Source organism: Pituophis catenifer, unplaced genomic scaffold (assembly GCF_029215685.1).
Source record: "Pituophis catenifer annectens isolate HBS135680 unplaced genomic scaffold, rPitCat1.0.hap2 SCAF_7, whole genome shotgun sequence".
NCBI classification, from domain to species: domain Eukaryota; kingdom Metazoa; phylum Chordata; class Lepidosauria; order Squamata; family Colubridae; genus Pituophis; species Pituophis catenifer.
In genome coordinates, this window is record NW_027256887.1 from 79,037,506 (window position 1) to 79,054,120 (window position 16,615).

General features: G+C 40.9%; 1 protein-coding gene across 2 annotated transcripts in view; it reads right to left on the reverse strand.

The window, feature by feature from the left end:
- The window catches only part of EPS8 (EGFR pathway substrate 8, signaling adaptor), a 166,267-nt gene that overhangs the window by 52,330 nt on the left and 97,322 nt on the right, over positions 1-16,615 (reverse strand). For both annotated transcript variants that reach the window (XM_070947110.1, XM_070947109.1), the window contains exons 4-9: positions 14,337-14,404; positions 13,906-14,067; positions 11,859-12,008; positions 8,733-8,815; positions 5,805-5,941; positions 3,659-3,732 (exon numbers count right to left, since the gene is read on the reverse strand). In XM_070947110.1, the coding sequence (XP_070803211.1) occupies positions 3,659-3,732; positions 5,805-5,941; positions 8,733-8,815; positions 11,859-12,008; positions 13,906-14,067; positions 14,337-14,404 (674 nt within the window). The remainder of the gene's footprint in view (positions 1-3,658; positions 3,733-5,804; positions 5,942-8,732; positions 8,816-11,858; positions 12,009-13,905; positions 14,068-14,336; positions 14,405-16,615) is intronic.

The window sequence follows — 16,615 nt, forward strand, 5'->3', positions numbered from 1 at the left end:
TTCTATTCTATTCTATTCTATTCTATTCTATTCTATTCTATGCTATGCTATGCTATGCTATGCTATGCTATGCTATGCTATGCTATGCTATGCTATGCTATGCTATCCTATCCTATCCTATCCTATCCTATCCTATCCTATCCTATCCTATCCTATCCCTGACTATGTCAACTCTCAGATCATCCGAAGCACAACATGCATCATCTTGAACATTATTTTTATAACTAAGGAAGTTCTTATGACAATAAAATAGAGGGGGAAGATGAAGAGATGGGGGAAACATTCACTGTAATCCTAATAAAATGATCAGTAACACCAATTAACATCATTGACAATATTATATCATAATATTAAAATATTATATATCATATAATAATAATAATCACGAGCAAAGATAGTATCAATAACAATAGGTTCAATTCTAGAACTGGAGTTCCACTTGAATACCATCAACATTGATAGAAATTGTTAATCAATTGCAAAAGGCAGTTTTACTTGGAACAGCTCACATCCTGCCAGGGTCCCTTTATCAACAAACATCTGCCTATCCCAGGTCCTTGGGAAGGACTCAATAGGTGGATAAAAATGCCAAATCCAGTATAAACATCTGGCTGATTTTGCAACCAACCAACCAACCAATCATAATAATAATAAGGCATCAAGCGAGAAACTGGGAGATCATGAGTTCTAGTCCTGCCTTAGGCACAACTGTGACCTTGAGCCAACCACTCTTTCTCAGCCCTGGGAAGGAAGCAATGGCAAACCACTTCGGAAATCTTGCCAAGAAAACTGCAGGAACTTGTCCAGGCAGTCACCAGGAGTCAAAAACTCACTTGAAAGCACAAAAGAAACCACAAAACACAACGACATTGTACCATGTTGTTATTTATGGCACTTGAGCTTTCAACTGTCCTTGCTGTGGAATCCCTATGGATCTTTGAAAATTTATCAGGAATTTCTGAAATAAATGATCAGTAATGACCAGCCAACTTTCTTTCCCTCGCCTGTATCAATCTTACTCTGAAATCCACATCTGGGAAAGGAAATTGTTATAAACTCATAGACTGCATTCCCAGTTCATCCGGCAGCACCCTAAGTATACAAGGATTCCCAGTTCGTCCTAAGTACATGAAAAAGAACATGCTCTCAGGATTATCAGCAACATGAGAAAAAAAAAAAAGACTTCCAGGGCAGATGCTGGGGGGAAGCTCCTTGAGGTAAACTCTGATATGAAAACCGCTGTTCAAGGAGGAAGGTGGATATCTTGGTTTTAAAGAACCTATGCACCTTCCTTCCCCCCCACCCCCCCACCCCCCCAATATGCCTTCAAATTGTTTTCATGCTACAGGCCTCAAGACCAGCTGCATTACTTGGCCCACAGTAAGTAGCATTATGTTATATTAGTTACCTGTCCAGTAGAAAGCACTATGCTACATCTACCTATTGTGTGAACTGGAACTCTTCAGACATAGAAGAATTCTTAGAATAGAATAGAATAGAATAGAATAGAATAGAATAGAATAGAATAGAATAGAATAGAATAGAATAGAATAGAATAGAATAGAATAGAATAGAATAGAATAACAGAGTTGGAAGGGACCTTGGAGGTCTTCTAGTCCAACCCCCTGCTCAGGCAGGAAACCCTACACCACTTCAGATAAATGGTTATACAACATCTTCTTAAAACTTCCAGTGTTGGAGCATTCACGACTTCTGGAGGCAAGTTGTTCCACTGATTAATTGTTCTAACTGTCAGGAAATTTCTCCTTAGTTCTAAATTGCTTCTCTCCTTGATTAGTTTCCACCTGTTGCTTCTTGTTCTACCCTCAGGTGCTTTGGAGAATAGCTTGACTCCCTCTTCTTTGTGGCAGCCCCTCAGATATTGGAACACTGCTATCATGTCTCCCCTAGTCCTCCTTTTCATTAAACTAGACATACCCAGTTCCTGCAACCGTTCTTCATATGTTTTAGCCTCCAATCCAGTCTTCTAAGAAGACTTCTCCTTGGATGCTCTATGAACAGCCTCTCAAGGGGAGTTGAACTCTCAGGTGTTGCATGTAGAGCAGGGGTCTCCAACCTTGGTAACTTTAAGACTTGTGGACTTCAACTCCCAGCTTTGCTGGCTGAAGAACTCTGGGAGTTGAAGTCCACAAGTCTTAAAGTTACCAAGGTTGGAGACCCCTGATGTAGAGTATACAGGGGCATTTAGTGGTCATGTGGTGCCTCCTACTGGTCAGTAGTTAATATAGCACCTTGGTCTTTCCACTTTTAATATCCTGTGGAAGAACCCACCCACCCACACATCCTCTACACATCCTTACCGGGCTTACAAATCCTCCTTCTCACTCTTCCCTACCTCAACTAACACCCTCCATGCAGCCATGCCTTAAGTTCCGAGAGGGTGCCAGACAATCACACTGCAGTTGCTAGGCAACTGAAGGATGTCTTTTTTTTTTCATCTGACTCCCAGGGTTGCTTCACACTTTTAAGAAGAAATTGTGGCAGGAGCAGTACAGCCTAGTAAACATAAAGCATGAAAAACAGCCCCGCTTCCCCAAACTTAACCAGAAATTATGCAAATCAGGATTCCACACCTTCCTTTTTTTTTTACACCCTTGACTGCTGAAAAAAAAACCCCTCAGTTTTAATCAAAATCAACACAAATCACAATATTGCCTGCTGTTGGACTTTTTCTTGCAATCTGGGAAGATATCGGTTGCCTCCCACTGCTGGTCAGACCGGGAACGAAATGGAATTGGAGCCTTAAAAAATTCAAGGGGGCAATCAATGCTGGGACTTGATTGAGAATAAAATAGAAGTCTTTTAAATAAGGCATGTTGCTCATTAGGGAAGAGGCAGGGAAGCACCCGAGACTATTAAATACTGAACAGAAGCCAGCATGAAGAAAAGGAAGTAGTGGCAGGAGGTTATTTAAGCTCCGCTCCATAACTGAAGTATTGGGCAGCTTCTAGATGGAATTCTGGAATAAATGAGCTTAGTAACCATTAAATGTCTTCCTATTTCACAGCCCTGAAGTTTACTGTTGGGAGAAAAAAAAATGAGTGGATAATATCTCCTGCCCCACTGTAGGAAGTTAGCACCCACCCCTCTCCTAGGAAAATGAGATATTTAGGAAATATTAAAAAGTCAGAATATTTCCCCTAAAAGGGAAGCAGAAACTCACCCCCCCCACCTTTGTCAATGGGCCATTAAGGCCTGGGCCAGTCTATTCTACATAATAAAGATCTACCTCCTCCAGGCAGAGCCTGGAGGAATTGCCCAAATTGCCCAATAGGAATTGCCCAAAGCCCTTTCATTACATCATCACCCAGCAAGGCTCAACCAAGCCTGGAACACAGGCAACCTACAAAGTTATCCCTGCATGGCCCCATTGGAGTCTGACAACCAATCAGAATACAAGCTCAAATTCAAATCCCAACAGAGGGTATAAATCTCTCTCTCTCTCTGCTCCATGGGCCTTTTTTGCCCGGGATCTCAAGCCATGTGATCCTGTCCACCATTAAACCATCTTTCCAAACAGCCACCATGAATCTTTTCCCCCCACTTGGAACTGAACCCAGATGGACATTTCTTCCAACACCATGAGTTTGAGGAACATCAAAACCTCTTGCAAAGCAATCTCTCTTTGGTCACTTACAACATCTCGGTCAATCTTGGCTGCCATCATTTCAGCCGTTTCTTCATGCTCGTGGTATTGCTTTGGTTTCTCACCTAAAGAGGCAAAGAGATGAAGAGAAGCTTCCTCAGGGGAGAGAAACAGTGGCTGTGGTTGCCCCCACCAATTTTACCAAAGTTCCTGAAAAATGTAACATTCATATTTGCGCAACATACTAAGATTGAGTGGCTTTTCTCTGAATGAAATAAGAAAGTCTGCACCAGAGACTGCACTCTAGGAGTCTCTGGAGGCTGGGGGAAAGCAAAAAACGTCACTTCCTCCCCACCGGGAGTTGGGAAACGGGCTGTTTCAGGCCTCCGGAGGACCTCCGAGGGAGTGGGGAAGGCTGTTTTCGCCCTCCCCAGATGCATAGAGAGGATCTGGAGCCAGGTGAGAAAGAAAAATGGGCCTTCCCCACCTCCTCCAGGCCATAGGTTCGCCATCATGGACCTAGGTGATTGGATTAGCTTATCATTCAATCTATCATGTGAACTGGAAAATATATTAATTCAGTAATGAATGAATCTAGCCTATGGAAGCCGAAATAAAACACCAATGATTACATATTTGGAAAATGGAAATGGAATTGGAAGAAGAGAACAAGGTCAAGTGCCCCACCCAAAATGCATACCTCATATTTAAAGAACTATCATAACAGAAGTTCTTGGCCCTATTATACATCCTAGAGTTCTCAGATATTGGGGAAATACAGGAAGCATCTTAAATAAGGACCTTGTAGTCATCTTGAGAATATAACAGTCGCCTATCGTCAATACAGAAATACGCATTCAGCTTGCTAAAGCTACAAAGCATAATTTTGCTAATATTCTTGCCAAGAAATCCACACATTTCTATCTTTTAAGCGTGAATTGGAGCGATGCTCCCATTATATTTGCTGGAAATCCAATTTCAAACTCCTTATTTATGTCATCCAAATATGATGCTTGCAGAGAAGATTTTTGCTGCAGGCTTTCTCTAACCTTGATGCCTAAGACGGTTGAGATGGAGACACCTAGAATGTAGACTTTCTGTGCTGTAAAGTATGGGATCCACCACAAGGGGCTGAAGTTTGGGAAACAACATTTGGCCAAAGTCCAGCCAAGCTCTAAGGAATGCAAACATCTATGGGTTCAGGCCCAACAACATGATGGTTGTATCCACATGATATACTGAACCACGAAGTATCCGACATTCATCTGAATCCTGCCTAAGTTTAAGGTTATGATTTAGTAAAATGTGCAATCCCATAAAATATGTGTCTTAAGAGTAGATATCAAGACTATTGTGCTATTCAGGAGTGAAAGGCTAATTAGAAAGAATTTCTCTAAATCTAATAAGAGAAACTTAAAATGCTTGGTGATGCAAATTGACAAATTTTAGGTCTAAAAGAGCTAATATTGGAAATACTATGTCAGTAAACATTTATTATTTAATTTTTCTCCCATCAACCTCTGATTTTATTTATTTATTTGTTTGTCATATTTCTATGCCGCCCACTCTCCGAGGACTCTGGGCGGCTTACACCAAAGACAGTATACTAAATAGCATATTGCCCCCAACAATCTGGGTCCTCATTTTACCCACCTCAGAAGGATGGAAGGCTGAGTCAACCTTGAGTCTGTGAGATTTGATCCGCTGATCTGCTGAACTAGCAGTCAGCTGAAGTAGCTGCAGTACTGCACCCTAACCACTGTGCCACCTCGGCTCTTTGTAAAAATGTAAATATTTTAAACTTGCCCTGGTCATTTATGTCACTTTGACTTGTTCTGATATCTTATTTTAGGCTCAAATATCATTAAAAACTTTGGCATGGCTTCTTAATCTTAATGTCAATTGCTGTCTTTCTCCATATCTGATTTGACTAACAGCTTGCTTGTTCAACAGTCTAGTCATACTCAAGACTAGACACTATGGAGTGATCTCCCAGATGTGGGTCAAAATATTTCTTTAAAAAGTAAACTAAAACAAGAGTTGAAACATAAGCTAAATGAGAGTAGAATACCTTCAATTTATTCTGCTAGGACATTTACAAGAACGAGTCATATTGCCCTAAGGCAAAGCTCCCTAATGTTCAGAGCAGAACATCCAGAGTCTTTGAATCACATCTCAAAGTTTTAGAAACACTCACAATCTCCCTGTTCAGCTGCCCATGCAGACCAAGCTGCCACCCGGCTCCGGACATCCACCTGTGTAACAGTCCCTGGGGGGACAGGAGCTGGGGCTCTGGGAGGTGGAGGAATGGCACTCTCTGATCTGGAAATCATCCTAGATAGGAAAAAAAGAATGATATAACACTAAAACACCAAAAAAACAAAACAAAAACCCAAGATCTCCTCTTTCAGATGTTTGTTATTGGCGAATTTGTATTGCCATGACTCTCTGTCGGAAGCGGCATATAGCCACACCTATCAATTGTCAGTCTGTCCATCTGTTCATCAACTGTCTGTGTTCATCCACCCACGTTTTGGTGAAGCTGAGTTTTAGCACTTAGGCTTATATACTGCTCCATAGAGTTTTACAGCACACTCTGGATGGTTTACAATGTCAGCATATTGCCCCCAACAATCTGGGTCCTCATTTTACCAAAGTCAGTAGGATGAAAGGCTGAGTCAACCTTGAGCCCTGCCAGGATCAAACTCCAGGCTGTGGACAGAGTTTTTTTTTTTTTTTAAAAAAATTTGATTTATATGCCGCCCTTCTCCGAAGACTCAGGGCAGCTTACAACGTGCTCAGCAATAAAGTTGCCAGCAATACTGCATTTTAACCACTGCACCATCAGAGTTTTATATCCTTCCATTGCAGAACTGCCTTCTACCGTGTTTCCCTGAAAATAAGACATCCCCTGATAATAAACCCAATCGGGCTTTTGAGCAGATAGATAGATAGATAGATAGATAGATAGATAGATAGATAGATAGATAGATGATAGATGGATAGATAGAATTTTTTTATTGGCCAAGTGTGATTGGACACACAAGGAATTTGTCTTTGGTGCATATGCTCTCAGTATACATAAAAGAAAATATACGTTCATCAAGAATCATAAGGTACAACACTTAATGATAGTCATAGGGTACAAATAAGCAATCAGGAAACAATATCAATCGTAAGGATACAAGCAACAAAATTACAGTCATACAGTCATAAGTGGAAGGAGATGGATGGTGGGAACGATGAGAAGATTAATAGTAGTGCTTGACAGTGTTAAGGGAATTATTTGTTTAACAGAGTGATGGCATTTGGGGAAAAACTGTTCTTGTGTCTAGTTGTTCTGGTGTGCAGTGCTCTATAGCGTTGTTTTGAGGGTGCACATGCGCTAAAACAAGCCCCCCCCCCAAATAAGCCTTCTCTGAAAATATTTAAACGCATGCACAGCCAGTCCCCGCCATTTCCTAGGGAAACAGAGCTGGAAATCAGGTAAGATGGCAAGAGAAGCCCTGTCTTGCTCAATGCACCCCAAAATAATAAGACCTCCCCGAAAATAAGGCCAAGTGCTTATTTCGGGGTTCAAAAAAATATAAGACAGGATCTTATTTTCGGGAAAACACGGGATTTAGAACAGAATGGTGTAAAAACACAGAACCCGCTTAATTGGATTTGACTAAGTGTCAAGAGTTGGTGTCAATTCTTTGTGACCACATAAACAAACTTTCTCTGAGATGGGCACAACTAGTACAAGGAAAATAAAGAAAAACGTTTACCTTTCTCTTGACTATTTTAAATACTGAACTTTTCCTACCCTCTTATGCTAGGGCTATTAGTTACTAAGTTCAGATTTCAGTAACAGATGAGAAAAGCAGAGGCGCACAACATTTCAACAACGGAATTTCAGTGTACATTTGTTGGTTTTAAAGAGCTTGTGGCCAAAACGGAGAAAGTGTCCACACAGCGTTTGAAAAAGGCCCAAGGAAGGACAATTCTGAAAATGTGCTGGTTTACTAACCTAAGTGGAAACTGTACCAAAATGTTCTATTGCATTCTTAAGCATTACAAGAACTGTTGTTTCAAGCCATTTAAGCAGATAACCATTTTCCCCTCTGCAATAACACAAGCTGTGTAGAATTGGAAACAATGCATTTTACAACTATCTTATTTCACCGGATTGCGTAGTTTTTTTAAAGTTTTATTTTACTTTGGCAGAAAAAGAGAGGGAGAGGCACTGAATAATTCTGTAAACCTCTGGGTTCTCCCCAAGTGTGTTTCTTAATTAGTTACTTTTGGATCTGCTAGAATATAAAAAGAACCATCATGAATCAGACCAAAAAATCTGTTCATTTCAGCATTCTGTTTGTACTGTGACCAGCCCAGGCATCGGTAGGAAACCGACACGCAACGCCTGAGGACAATATATTCTTCTATTGAAGTTCCTAGCAAGAAGTATAAAAGAGCTACAGCTTCTGTTATTGGAGGTTTAACATACAGCGGGATTGTACAAAGCTCTGAAGAGATGCCAGGGTTTGATGAAACTTTGGACCAAACGCTACTCAAAGCTGCTTCAGCACTGGCTGAAGAGCTCCCATGCTGAGTTGCTTCAGCAAATGCTCAGCGGCTTCAATGTGCCCAGCTGTGTGGCTTTGGCACACATTGCTACGTGCAGTCCCAAAGCTTATGTGCAGCTTTGGAAGCTCTTCAGCCAATGCATCGGAGAAGAGAGCTGAAGCCAGCCTTCTTCTCCCACACCACGGATCTAAAATAATTTGAGGCCACCTGAACTCCTTTGGCGAGATAAATGGGCCAATCTCTTTGCTTCATCAGAGTGAATTGTGTTCCCTTCACAGCCCGAATCGCTTCATCAAAGTGAATCTATGTCACTTTGCACAGGCCAAATATATTGCCCGCATGACCAGCTTCTTAATGTACCCCTTACCAGAAACCAGTGGTGGGATTCAAATAATTTAACAACCGGTTCTCTGCCCTAATGATTTCTTCCAACAACCAGTTCACCAAACTGCTCAGAAAGTTAACAACCGGTTCTCTCGAAGTGCTGCGAACTGGCTGAATCCCACCACTGCCGGAAACGCTAGGAAAGATTTGCAAGGCAAGGGTTTGGTTTTACCTGAGTGTTTCAAGTCGCTGCTTTGGTTTCCCTCCTTTGCTATCGCTGATTGCGCTTTCAATATCTTCGTGGATGAAGTTGGCCTGAGCAGAAGCAGAAGCAATTAATTTGATGCACTGCTGAACGCTTGAGCAAGCAATCTATTGAACGCACTGAGGCTTTATAGGTAAGAGTGGCCACCATATCTTATAGCTGCAAATTCTGTAACGTTCGCTTTCCACTTGTACTCTCTTCATCCATCTAGAAACAGCGGCCAATCAACTTCAGTAGGTGATTTGGGAATTTAAATAACACGAGATGCAGCAAAGACCTTCCCTTTCGTATTTTAGACGCCTAAGTGATGGCCACCCTAAGTTTCTTTTTCTATCCATGTTGAATTAATAATTGTAGTGGAATTGCGTGGCTTGTAACAGAATGTAGCAATAGAGCACTCAGCATGCAGCTGGGTGTGACTCCAATTCAGAGGAATATAGTCAAATGATGAAACGGATGTCAATCTAAAACTTTGGGGATCAAATCAGGGCAAACAGTAAGAAGCTAAATGGATACATGTTACCTGTTAAGGCAAATGTCTATGCTAGTTAATTGGAAGGAATGTGCTAGGTCCGTGATGGCGAACCTATGGCACACGTGCCACAGGTGGCACACGGAGCCATATCGGTGGGCACGCGAGCGTTGCTCTAGCTCAGCTCCAGCGCGTAGGCCAGCTGATTTTCGGGCCTTCCGGGCCCACAGGAAGTCAGGACACAGGCTGTTTCCGGCCTCTGGAGAGCCTCCCGGGAGGGGGGGAGGCCGTTTTCACCCTCCCAGGCTCCAAGAAAGCCTCTGGAGACTGGGGAGGGCGAAAAATGGGCCTTCCGGTCCCACCGTGCCATCGCGTGCCAAAAGTGGGGGTCACGCGTGGGGAGGGGTCACATGCGCATGCGCAGGGGGAAAGCATTGAATTATGGGTGTGGGCACGCGTGCAACGTGATCCCCCCACGCTCACAAGCTTTTTGCATGCGATGGCAAAAAGAAGCGATCCCGTTCCAAACCGGTAGTAAAGGTAAGTAGAACCCACCCCTGGTTTGAACGGTCACTAAATGAAGATTTGTAAGTCGAGGACTTCCTGTATTTTATTGGAGACTCTCTTAGGCAAATCAACAGTGATGGTCTTTGATAGAAAGTTGTCACCAAAACAAAATAAACCCTACTTGCTAATCCTATGATTTAACATGGAATTATTCATTTTACTTTTGAGTTACGGTGCATATTCGTTTGGGATGAATTACAGATTGTGTTTTGGGAAAGAGAACCATATGAACCAGTTGCCAAGCATCTGAATTTTGGTCATATGACCAAGCGGATGCTGCAATGGTCGTAAGTGTGAAAAATGGTCATAAATCCCCTTTTTTCAGTGCCGTTGTAACTTTGAACGGTCACTACTGTTGTAAGTCGAGGCCTACCTGTACTGAAAGTTCCCTAATCATTTTGGTTGCTCCTCTTTGTAGACACTCTTTTCACCCGCTATAAAATGCTTTGGGGAGTGTAGCCTCACCACAGATTTATATAAAAACACTGGAGGTGTTGTTTTTAATTAACATTCTAATGATTCCCTTTATAGAATTTGCCTTGCTTACAGTTGTGGCCACACTAGGTCGATACCTTTGCCAAGATTCCCATCCTGAGTCCCAGACCCTTTTCTGATCAGTCACATTACTGTGATTCATTGTCTTTTATTTCGATATCAAAATGGACTTCTAGGAAAACGAATTGCTGACCAAGCTTTTAAGGAATCCCTCCCCATTCGTTTGGCAGGGATCCACTTGCTTCTAAAGATCAGCTTATTTAATATTTGTGTTTCTTTACAGAGCTCAATTATACTCCAAAAATGCCACTCATTGCTCCAATTCATTTATACACTAAGTATCACAGGGGGATTATTATGCAGAGAAATCCATAATATTTATGGATACTGGTTGGCAGGAAGCCAAGTACTGTGCAGGGTTATTGGCTATAAGCAACAACGTAGGCATTTTTATTTCGAAATAAATGCAGAGTAACTATCCTTTTCTTTAAAAAAAAAAAAAGAATTTGAATATTAAGTCTGTTTAGGAGCTGAAATTATTACAACTAGGTCTTTAGCATCTCAGCAAACAGGTCATGTTCTAAAAGCCAAATCTATATATCATTATATTCTGTCTGGAAAAGAAAACCACTGAAACAGGTCTCTGATTCCAGCATCTTTTATCAATTCCCTACTGTTGTTTAATCATCCTTTTATTTATGTGTCAGTGAGCCATACTAAGCATTCTCACAATAGCTTTCCACAAAACGTTCCTGAAGTGTCACACAGCAAGCTGATTTAAGGTAACTTAAACATGACTTATACAAGAATATTCATAAATGCTGCTATTCTGCAAATGCAATTACTGTGAAAGATTGATGGTGATTAAATAGAATAGAATAGAATAGAATAGAATAGAATAGAATAGAATAGAATAGAATAGAATAGAATAGAATAGAATATAGAATAACAGAGTTGGAAGGGACCTTGGAGGTCTTCTAGTCCAACCCACTGCTTAGACAGGAAAACCTATACCAGTGATGGCGAATCTTTTAGGCACAGAGTGCCCAAACCGGAAGGAGCATGGAAACCCGACGATCAGCTGGCTGAGCTGGGGTGCACCTCAGAAACCCAACAACCAGCTGGCCGGCGCAAGTGTGTGCATTGGAAACCCGACGACCAGCTGGCTGAGCTGGGGCGACGGCGCGCGTGCCCACAGAGAGGACTCTGCGTGCCACGTCTGGCAGGCGTGCCATAGGTTTGCCATCATGGGCGAACTAGGTAGCATCATCAGTGCTTGGCATTGGTTAATGTAGACCTAATGTATGAACAAGATCTTGTTCAGCTCTTAAGTATGAATGGCATATTTAAGTTTTCCATAGCCTACCATCTTCTTGGTGCATTGATGCTACAGCTCCTAGAATTTCCTGCTAATTCAGAATTTAAGATCCAACAGGTTTAGGAGATGATAGATTGAAGATAGCGCGGCAAGGTTATGGAACAAAATAAATAAGCAAGCAAATTAAAAAAAACCTAATATATTCTAGCTCCATGAGTTCAGCTGTAGTATTTTGCCCTACCTTGACTTCATCACACTGGAAAAGATGGAGGTCTGCTTTGCTTTGCGATGGCTCTTTGCACACCAGAGCAAGGATGGAGTCATAGTTGCATGAATTCATCACAGCCTGGCAATGCTGTATTGTGTTCAAGGGGAAGTTCTCAAGTTCATTCTGAAAGGTAAATGGGAGGAAGAAATGGGACATACAAATTAATACAATTGAGCGAGTCCAGAGATATTTCACAAGAAGAGTCCTCCACTCCTCTGCTCGCAACAGAATACCTTATGCCACCAGGCTTGAAATTCTGGGCTTTAACAACATAGAACTACGCCGCCTTCTGTCTGACCTAAGCATAGTACACAAAATTATCTGCTACAATGTCCTACCTGTCAACGATTACTTCAGCTTCAACCACAACAATACAAGAGCAAACAATAGATACAAACTTAAAGTGAACCGCTCCAAACTCGATTGCAGAAAATATGACTTCAGCAACAGAGTGGTCAATGCCTGGAATGTACTACCAGACTCTGTGGTTTCTTCCCCAAACCCCCAAAACTTTAACCTTAGACCAGTGGTGAAATGTAAAATTTGTTACTACCGGTTCTGTGGGCACAGCTTGGTGGGGGGTAATGTGACTGGGTGGGCATGGCTAACTTTTTTTTGTTTACTTTTAAAAAAGGCCGAAGAGGTTGTAAAAAAAAATGCTTTTAAAAGGCTCTGATGATCTCAGCTCAGTTGCCTGATCGTCAGAGGCTTTTTTTTCTTTTAAAAGCATTCCCCCCCCCAAACCGGGAGCATTTCACTGCTGCCTTAGACTGTCTACTGTTGACCTCACCCCATTCCTAAGATGTCTGTAAGGGTCATGCATAAGGGCACCAGCGTGCCTGCCGTCCCTGTCCTAATGTCCTCTTTTATTCGTATCCATTTCCTGTATTCATAATCATGTTTATACTTATATCTGTTATCTTATACGTATTTGACAAATAAATAAAATAAATAAATTAACAAAATTCTTCAACATGGTTAAAATCCCCTCTCTCGTCTTCCCAATATATTGGTACCCCTAAATATACTATGACTCAAGATATGACAACAGGAAAGAAGTGAGGGGAAAAAAATAATATAAAACCAGAGGCCAGAAAGATGGATTCTGTGAATTCCGCCCCCCCCCCCCGCCCCACCCTCCACTCTCTATTATTTCTCAGGCTATTTCATGAATGAGAATTAGCTTTTGACATTTTATTTTCAAAGAAGAAAACATCAGTAAAATTCTCACAGCTGGAGAATTTCTTCCTCCATGTCAAAATTGAAAAGAAATTGTCCGTAAATCCAACTTCTCTGCTCACTAATTGGTTGGATAATTTTCATCAGATAACATGTAACCCGGCTCTAATCAAAACTCTGAAAATGTTTCCCATTTCCTCCCCACCTTGCTTAAGATCTTCGCCCAACTCTGCCAACACATCAACCTTATTACTGAGTCTTTACCTGTTCTGCCCCAGCTACGGACCCCAAAGAACGCAGCAGACACAAAGTCCGTTCAAACCTTAGTTTACTAAGTTAAACCAGTCTTTTACAACAATGGCTGTTAATTAACTGCATTAACAGCCGCCAAGAATTCAAAGAATAATAACTGAAAGCTTACTGTGGTTGGCAGAATGCCCAGAAGCAATTTGCAGGAAGCTGATAAGATAAGCAAGACAAGACAAGGTATGTTGCCTGCAAATTGCTTCAGTTGGCGTTCCTCCTTAAAATAGGCTAAGGGAGTGGCCAATTAGCCCCAAGCCTTACTCTCGAGGAGACCTCCTCCTGAGGAGCCACTCCTGCCTTTTGGCAGTTCTGCACGCCTGTGCATCGAGAAGAGGTTCCTCCTCTTCGTCCTCTTCACTTAAGGGAGTTTCTGAAGGCCCTGGCTGAATCCCTGCCTCTGGCACATCTTCTCCAGCCTCCTCATTGTCTGACTCGAGTGCCAGCTGCACAGGCTGCTGGCGCAGCACCACACTAGCCTCCTTGCTGTCAGAATCAGCTACTAGCTGCACAGGCTGCTGACGGGTCACAACATTACCTTGGATTCTAAGTCCACTAGACTGACAGCTTTGTCATCCACTTGAAGTACCATGTCTTGTGTCCAGACCTTGCCTTTCGCATCCAGGAGTTTCAGCTTCCTTATTCCATCATCAACTGTGATCATGGCTTCCTTCCGATCCAGAACAAAAGTGGTCAGGTGCTGAAAGGTTGGCAAAAGAGAAAAAGGAGATGTATGTTTACAAAAGGATTAGCAGAGCAGATACTTAAAACTTTTGGAAAGAGATTCTTTTTGCAAAAGCAAAAACACGTTGCTTACAAAATAAAATGGAGAGAACGAAAAAACAACAACAAACCAACTATTTCTATCTATGGATATATCTGATGTGCATAAATAAAATAAGATATAATAATAATAATAATAATAATAATAATAATAATAATAATAATAATAATAATAATAAACCTTACCTCCACATGGTATTGTGTTATCTCTGAAATGCTGCTGATGCTGTCTCGTGCATAATTCTTCCTTTGCTCTGGTTTTTTATCGAAAATGGAAAAAAGAGGATATTAGAATACTAAATTTATTTAAAAATATCGATGGGTGGAGAGCTATGATGGCACCAGTTGCTTATCCCTGAATTAAGATGATAAAATGATAAACATCACTCAGTAGGCTTTTAATCTATTGATTCAAATTTAAATCTCAAGACAATGGATTGATTCACCAGCTGACTAAACCACAAAGTGTTTACTTTAGTTTTGGCTTCATAGATTAAGCGAAATGTGCCACGATGACTTGTAAACTTTTAGAACTTAGCATGTTGGATGAACCCAATAAATTGGGGCTTATTCAAAAACTCATAATTAAATAAGCCACAGCTTAGCAATGAAATAGCAGTCTTCTCACACATAACTTGAGAAGAAACATCTCCATCTGGGAGGAAAAAAGCAAACAAAAGAGAAGCAAATGACACGACAAGCCAATCACTTTTACTATTTTATTTGAAATCACACTTAACTCTAAACCTGAATTAACAAAGCACATTTGCATAATATACTATGCCCAAACGAATACAAGTAAAGCATATCTCACTGCTTAATAGAAATGCCTGATTCACACAACCTGCCAATAGTGTTTCTCTTAACATGCTAAATCACAAACTATCATGCCTCATTTTAATTCAGTGTATTATGAGGAAATCAGCCTTGACGTTACAGGAAGAGAGAAAACTTTAAGCAAAACTAGAGAAAACTTTAAGCAAAAGATACTGAAATATAAATTATATATTTATTGTGTATATCTGAATGTGTGTATATGTATCTGTACATATATATTATATATGTATATGGACACATACATAATTATGTGTATGGATGGATGGATGGATGGATGGATGGATAGATAGATAGATAGATAGATGGATAGATAGATGATAGATAGATAGACACAGTATATATATATATATATATACACACACAAACTCACACATATATATGAACTCTTATATATAAAGGGTTCTCCTGTCCAGTCATGTCAAACTGTAGGGTGTGTGTGTGTGCTCTTCATTTCTTAACCAAGGGAGCCAGTGCTGTCTGAAGACAATTTCCGTGGTCATGTGGCCAGCATGATTGTAGGCCAAGGCACATGGAACACTGTTACCTTCTCACTGAAGCTGTACCTATTTATCTACTCGCATTTGCATGCTTTTGAACTGCTAGGTAGGTGAGAGCTGAGGCAAGTAATGGGAGCTCACCTCATTGCGCAGAGCTCAGGTCTCGAACCCAGCTAGCCATACCCTTCCTTGGATTCGAACTTGGGCTGCCTGCATGTTAGGCAGCTGTATTAACCTCTCAGCCACAAGTCTTTAACAGCGAAATATAAATTTGGTATAAAAATGGTTTGTCGTGAATGCGACTGCTTGAGGGCTCCTGGATTGGAGCTGAAAGGCAAAAGGGATGCAGTTTTATATAGTGTGTATGTATTATATACATTCACACAGTAAGTATGTGTTTATGTATGCATAAAAGCTCCTATATAAAGCCTTTCGGGGAACAGTAGCCATATTTCATTACATGGTCCATAGGTAGTCAAAGTTAATAAACGATTCTTTCATCAGTTGCTATAGCATCAATTCTGCAGGCCTTAATCCTAACCCTTAGTCTGTTATTTCTGATCCATTACTTCATTTATTAAATTTATCACTTCTTTTCACCACAGCACTCATGGCAATTAATAATAAAACCAGGTCGATAGCGGAGGATACATTCATGTAGACAAAAGACAGGGCTTTCCTAGATATTTTCAAATTAAGTTTGCCATAATTGAAATGGAAAGTACTGAACAATACTCTGAGAAACAATGGATGATGACAGTACTATCCACAGTGTCCTAGATTCCTCTCAGCATATTAGAAGGCAACGACAAGATCCCATCAACAATTCTGTTGACATGTAAATTTTACCACATCCAACATTTTTAAAATCTTCATTCTCCTCCCTGAATGTGGATGAATAATGTAACTGAGGTACATCTTTCTAGGAAATAGGTATCTCTTTTCTAAAAACAGCCCAATGAAAATATTTTCCATCACAAAAATTGAATATAGCGTTTAAATATCCATTACTAGAGGTGGTATAATCATTTTCTAAAAATAACTTCCTGCCCAAAGTTTCTTGAGGAGTAAATATAAGCAGGCAGCCATCAGTTAGTGACAATGAGATACAGGTAGTCTTCAACTTACAAC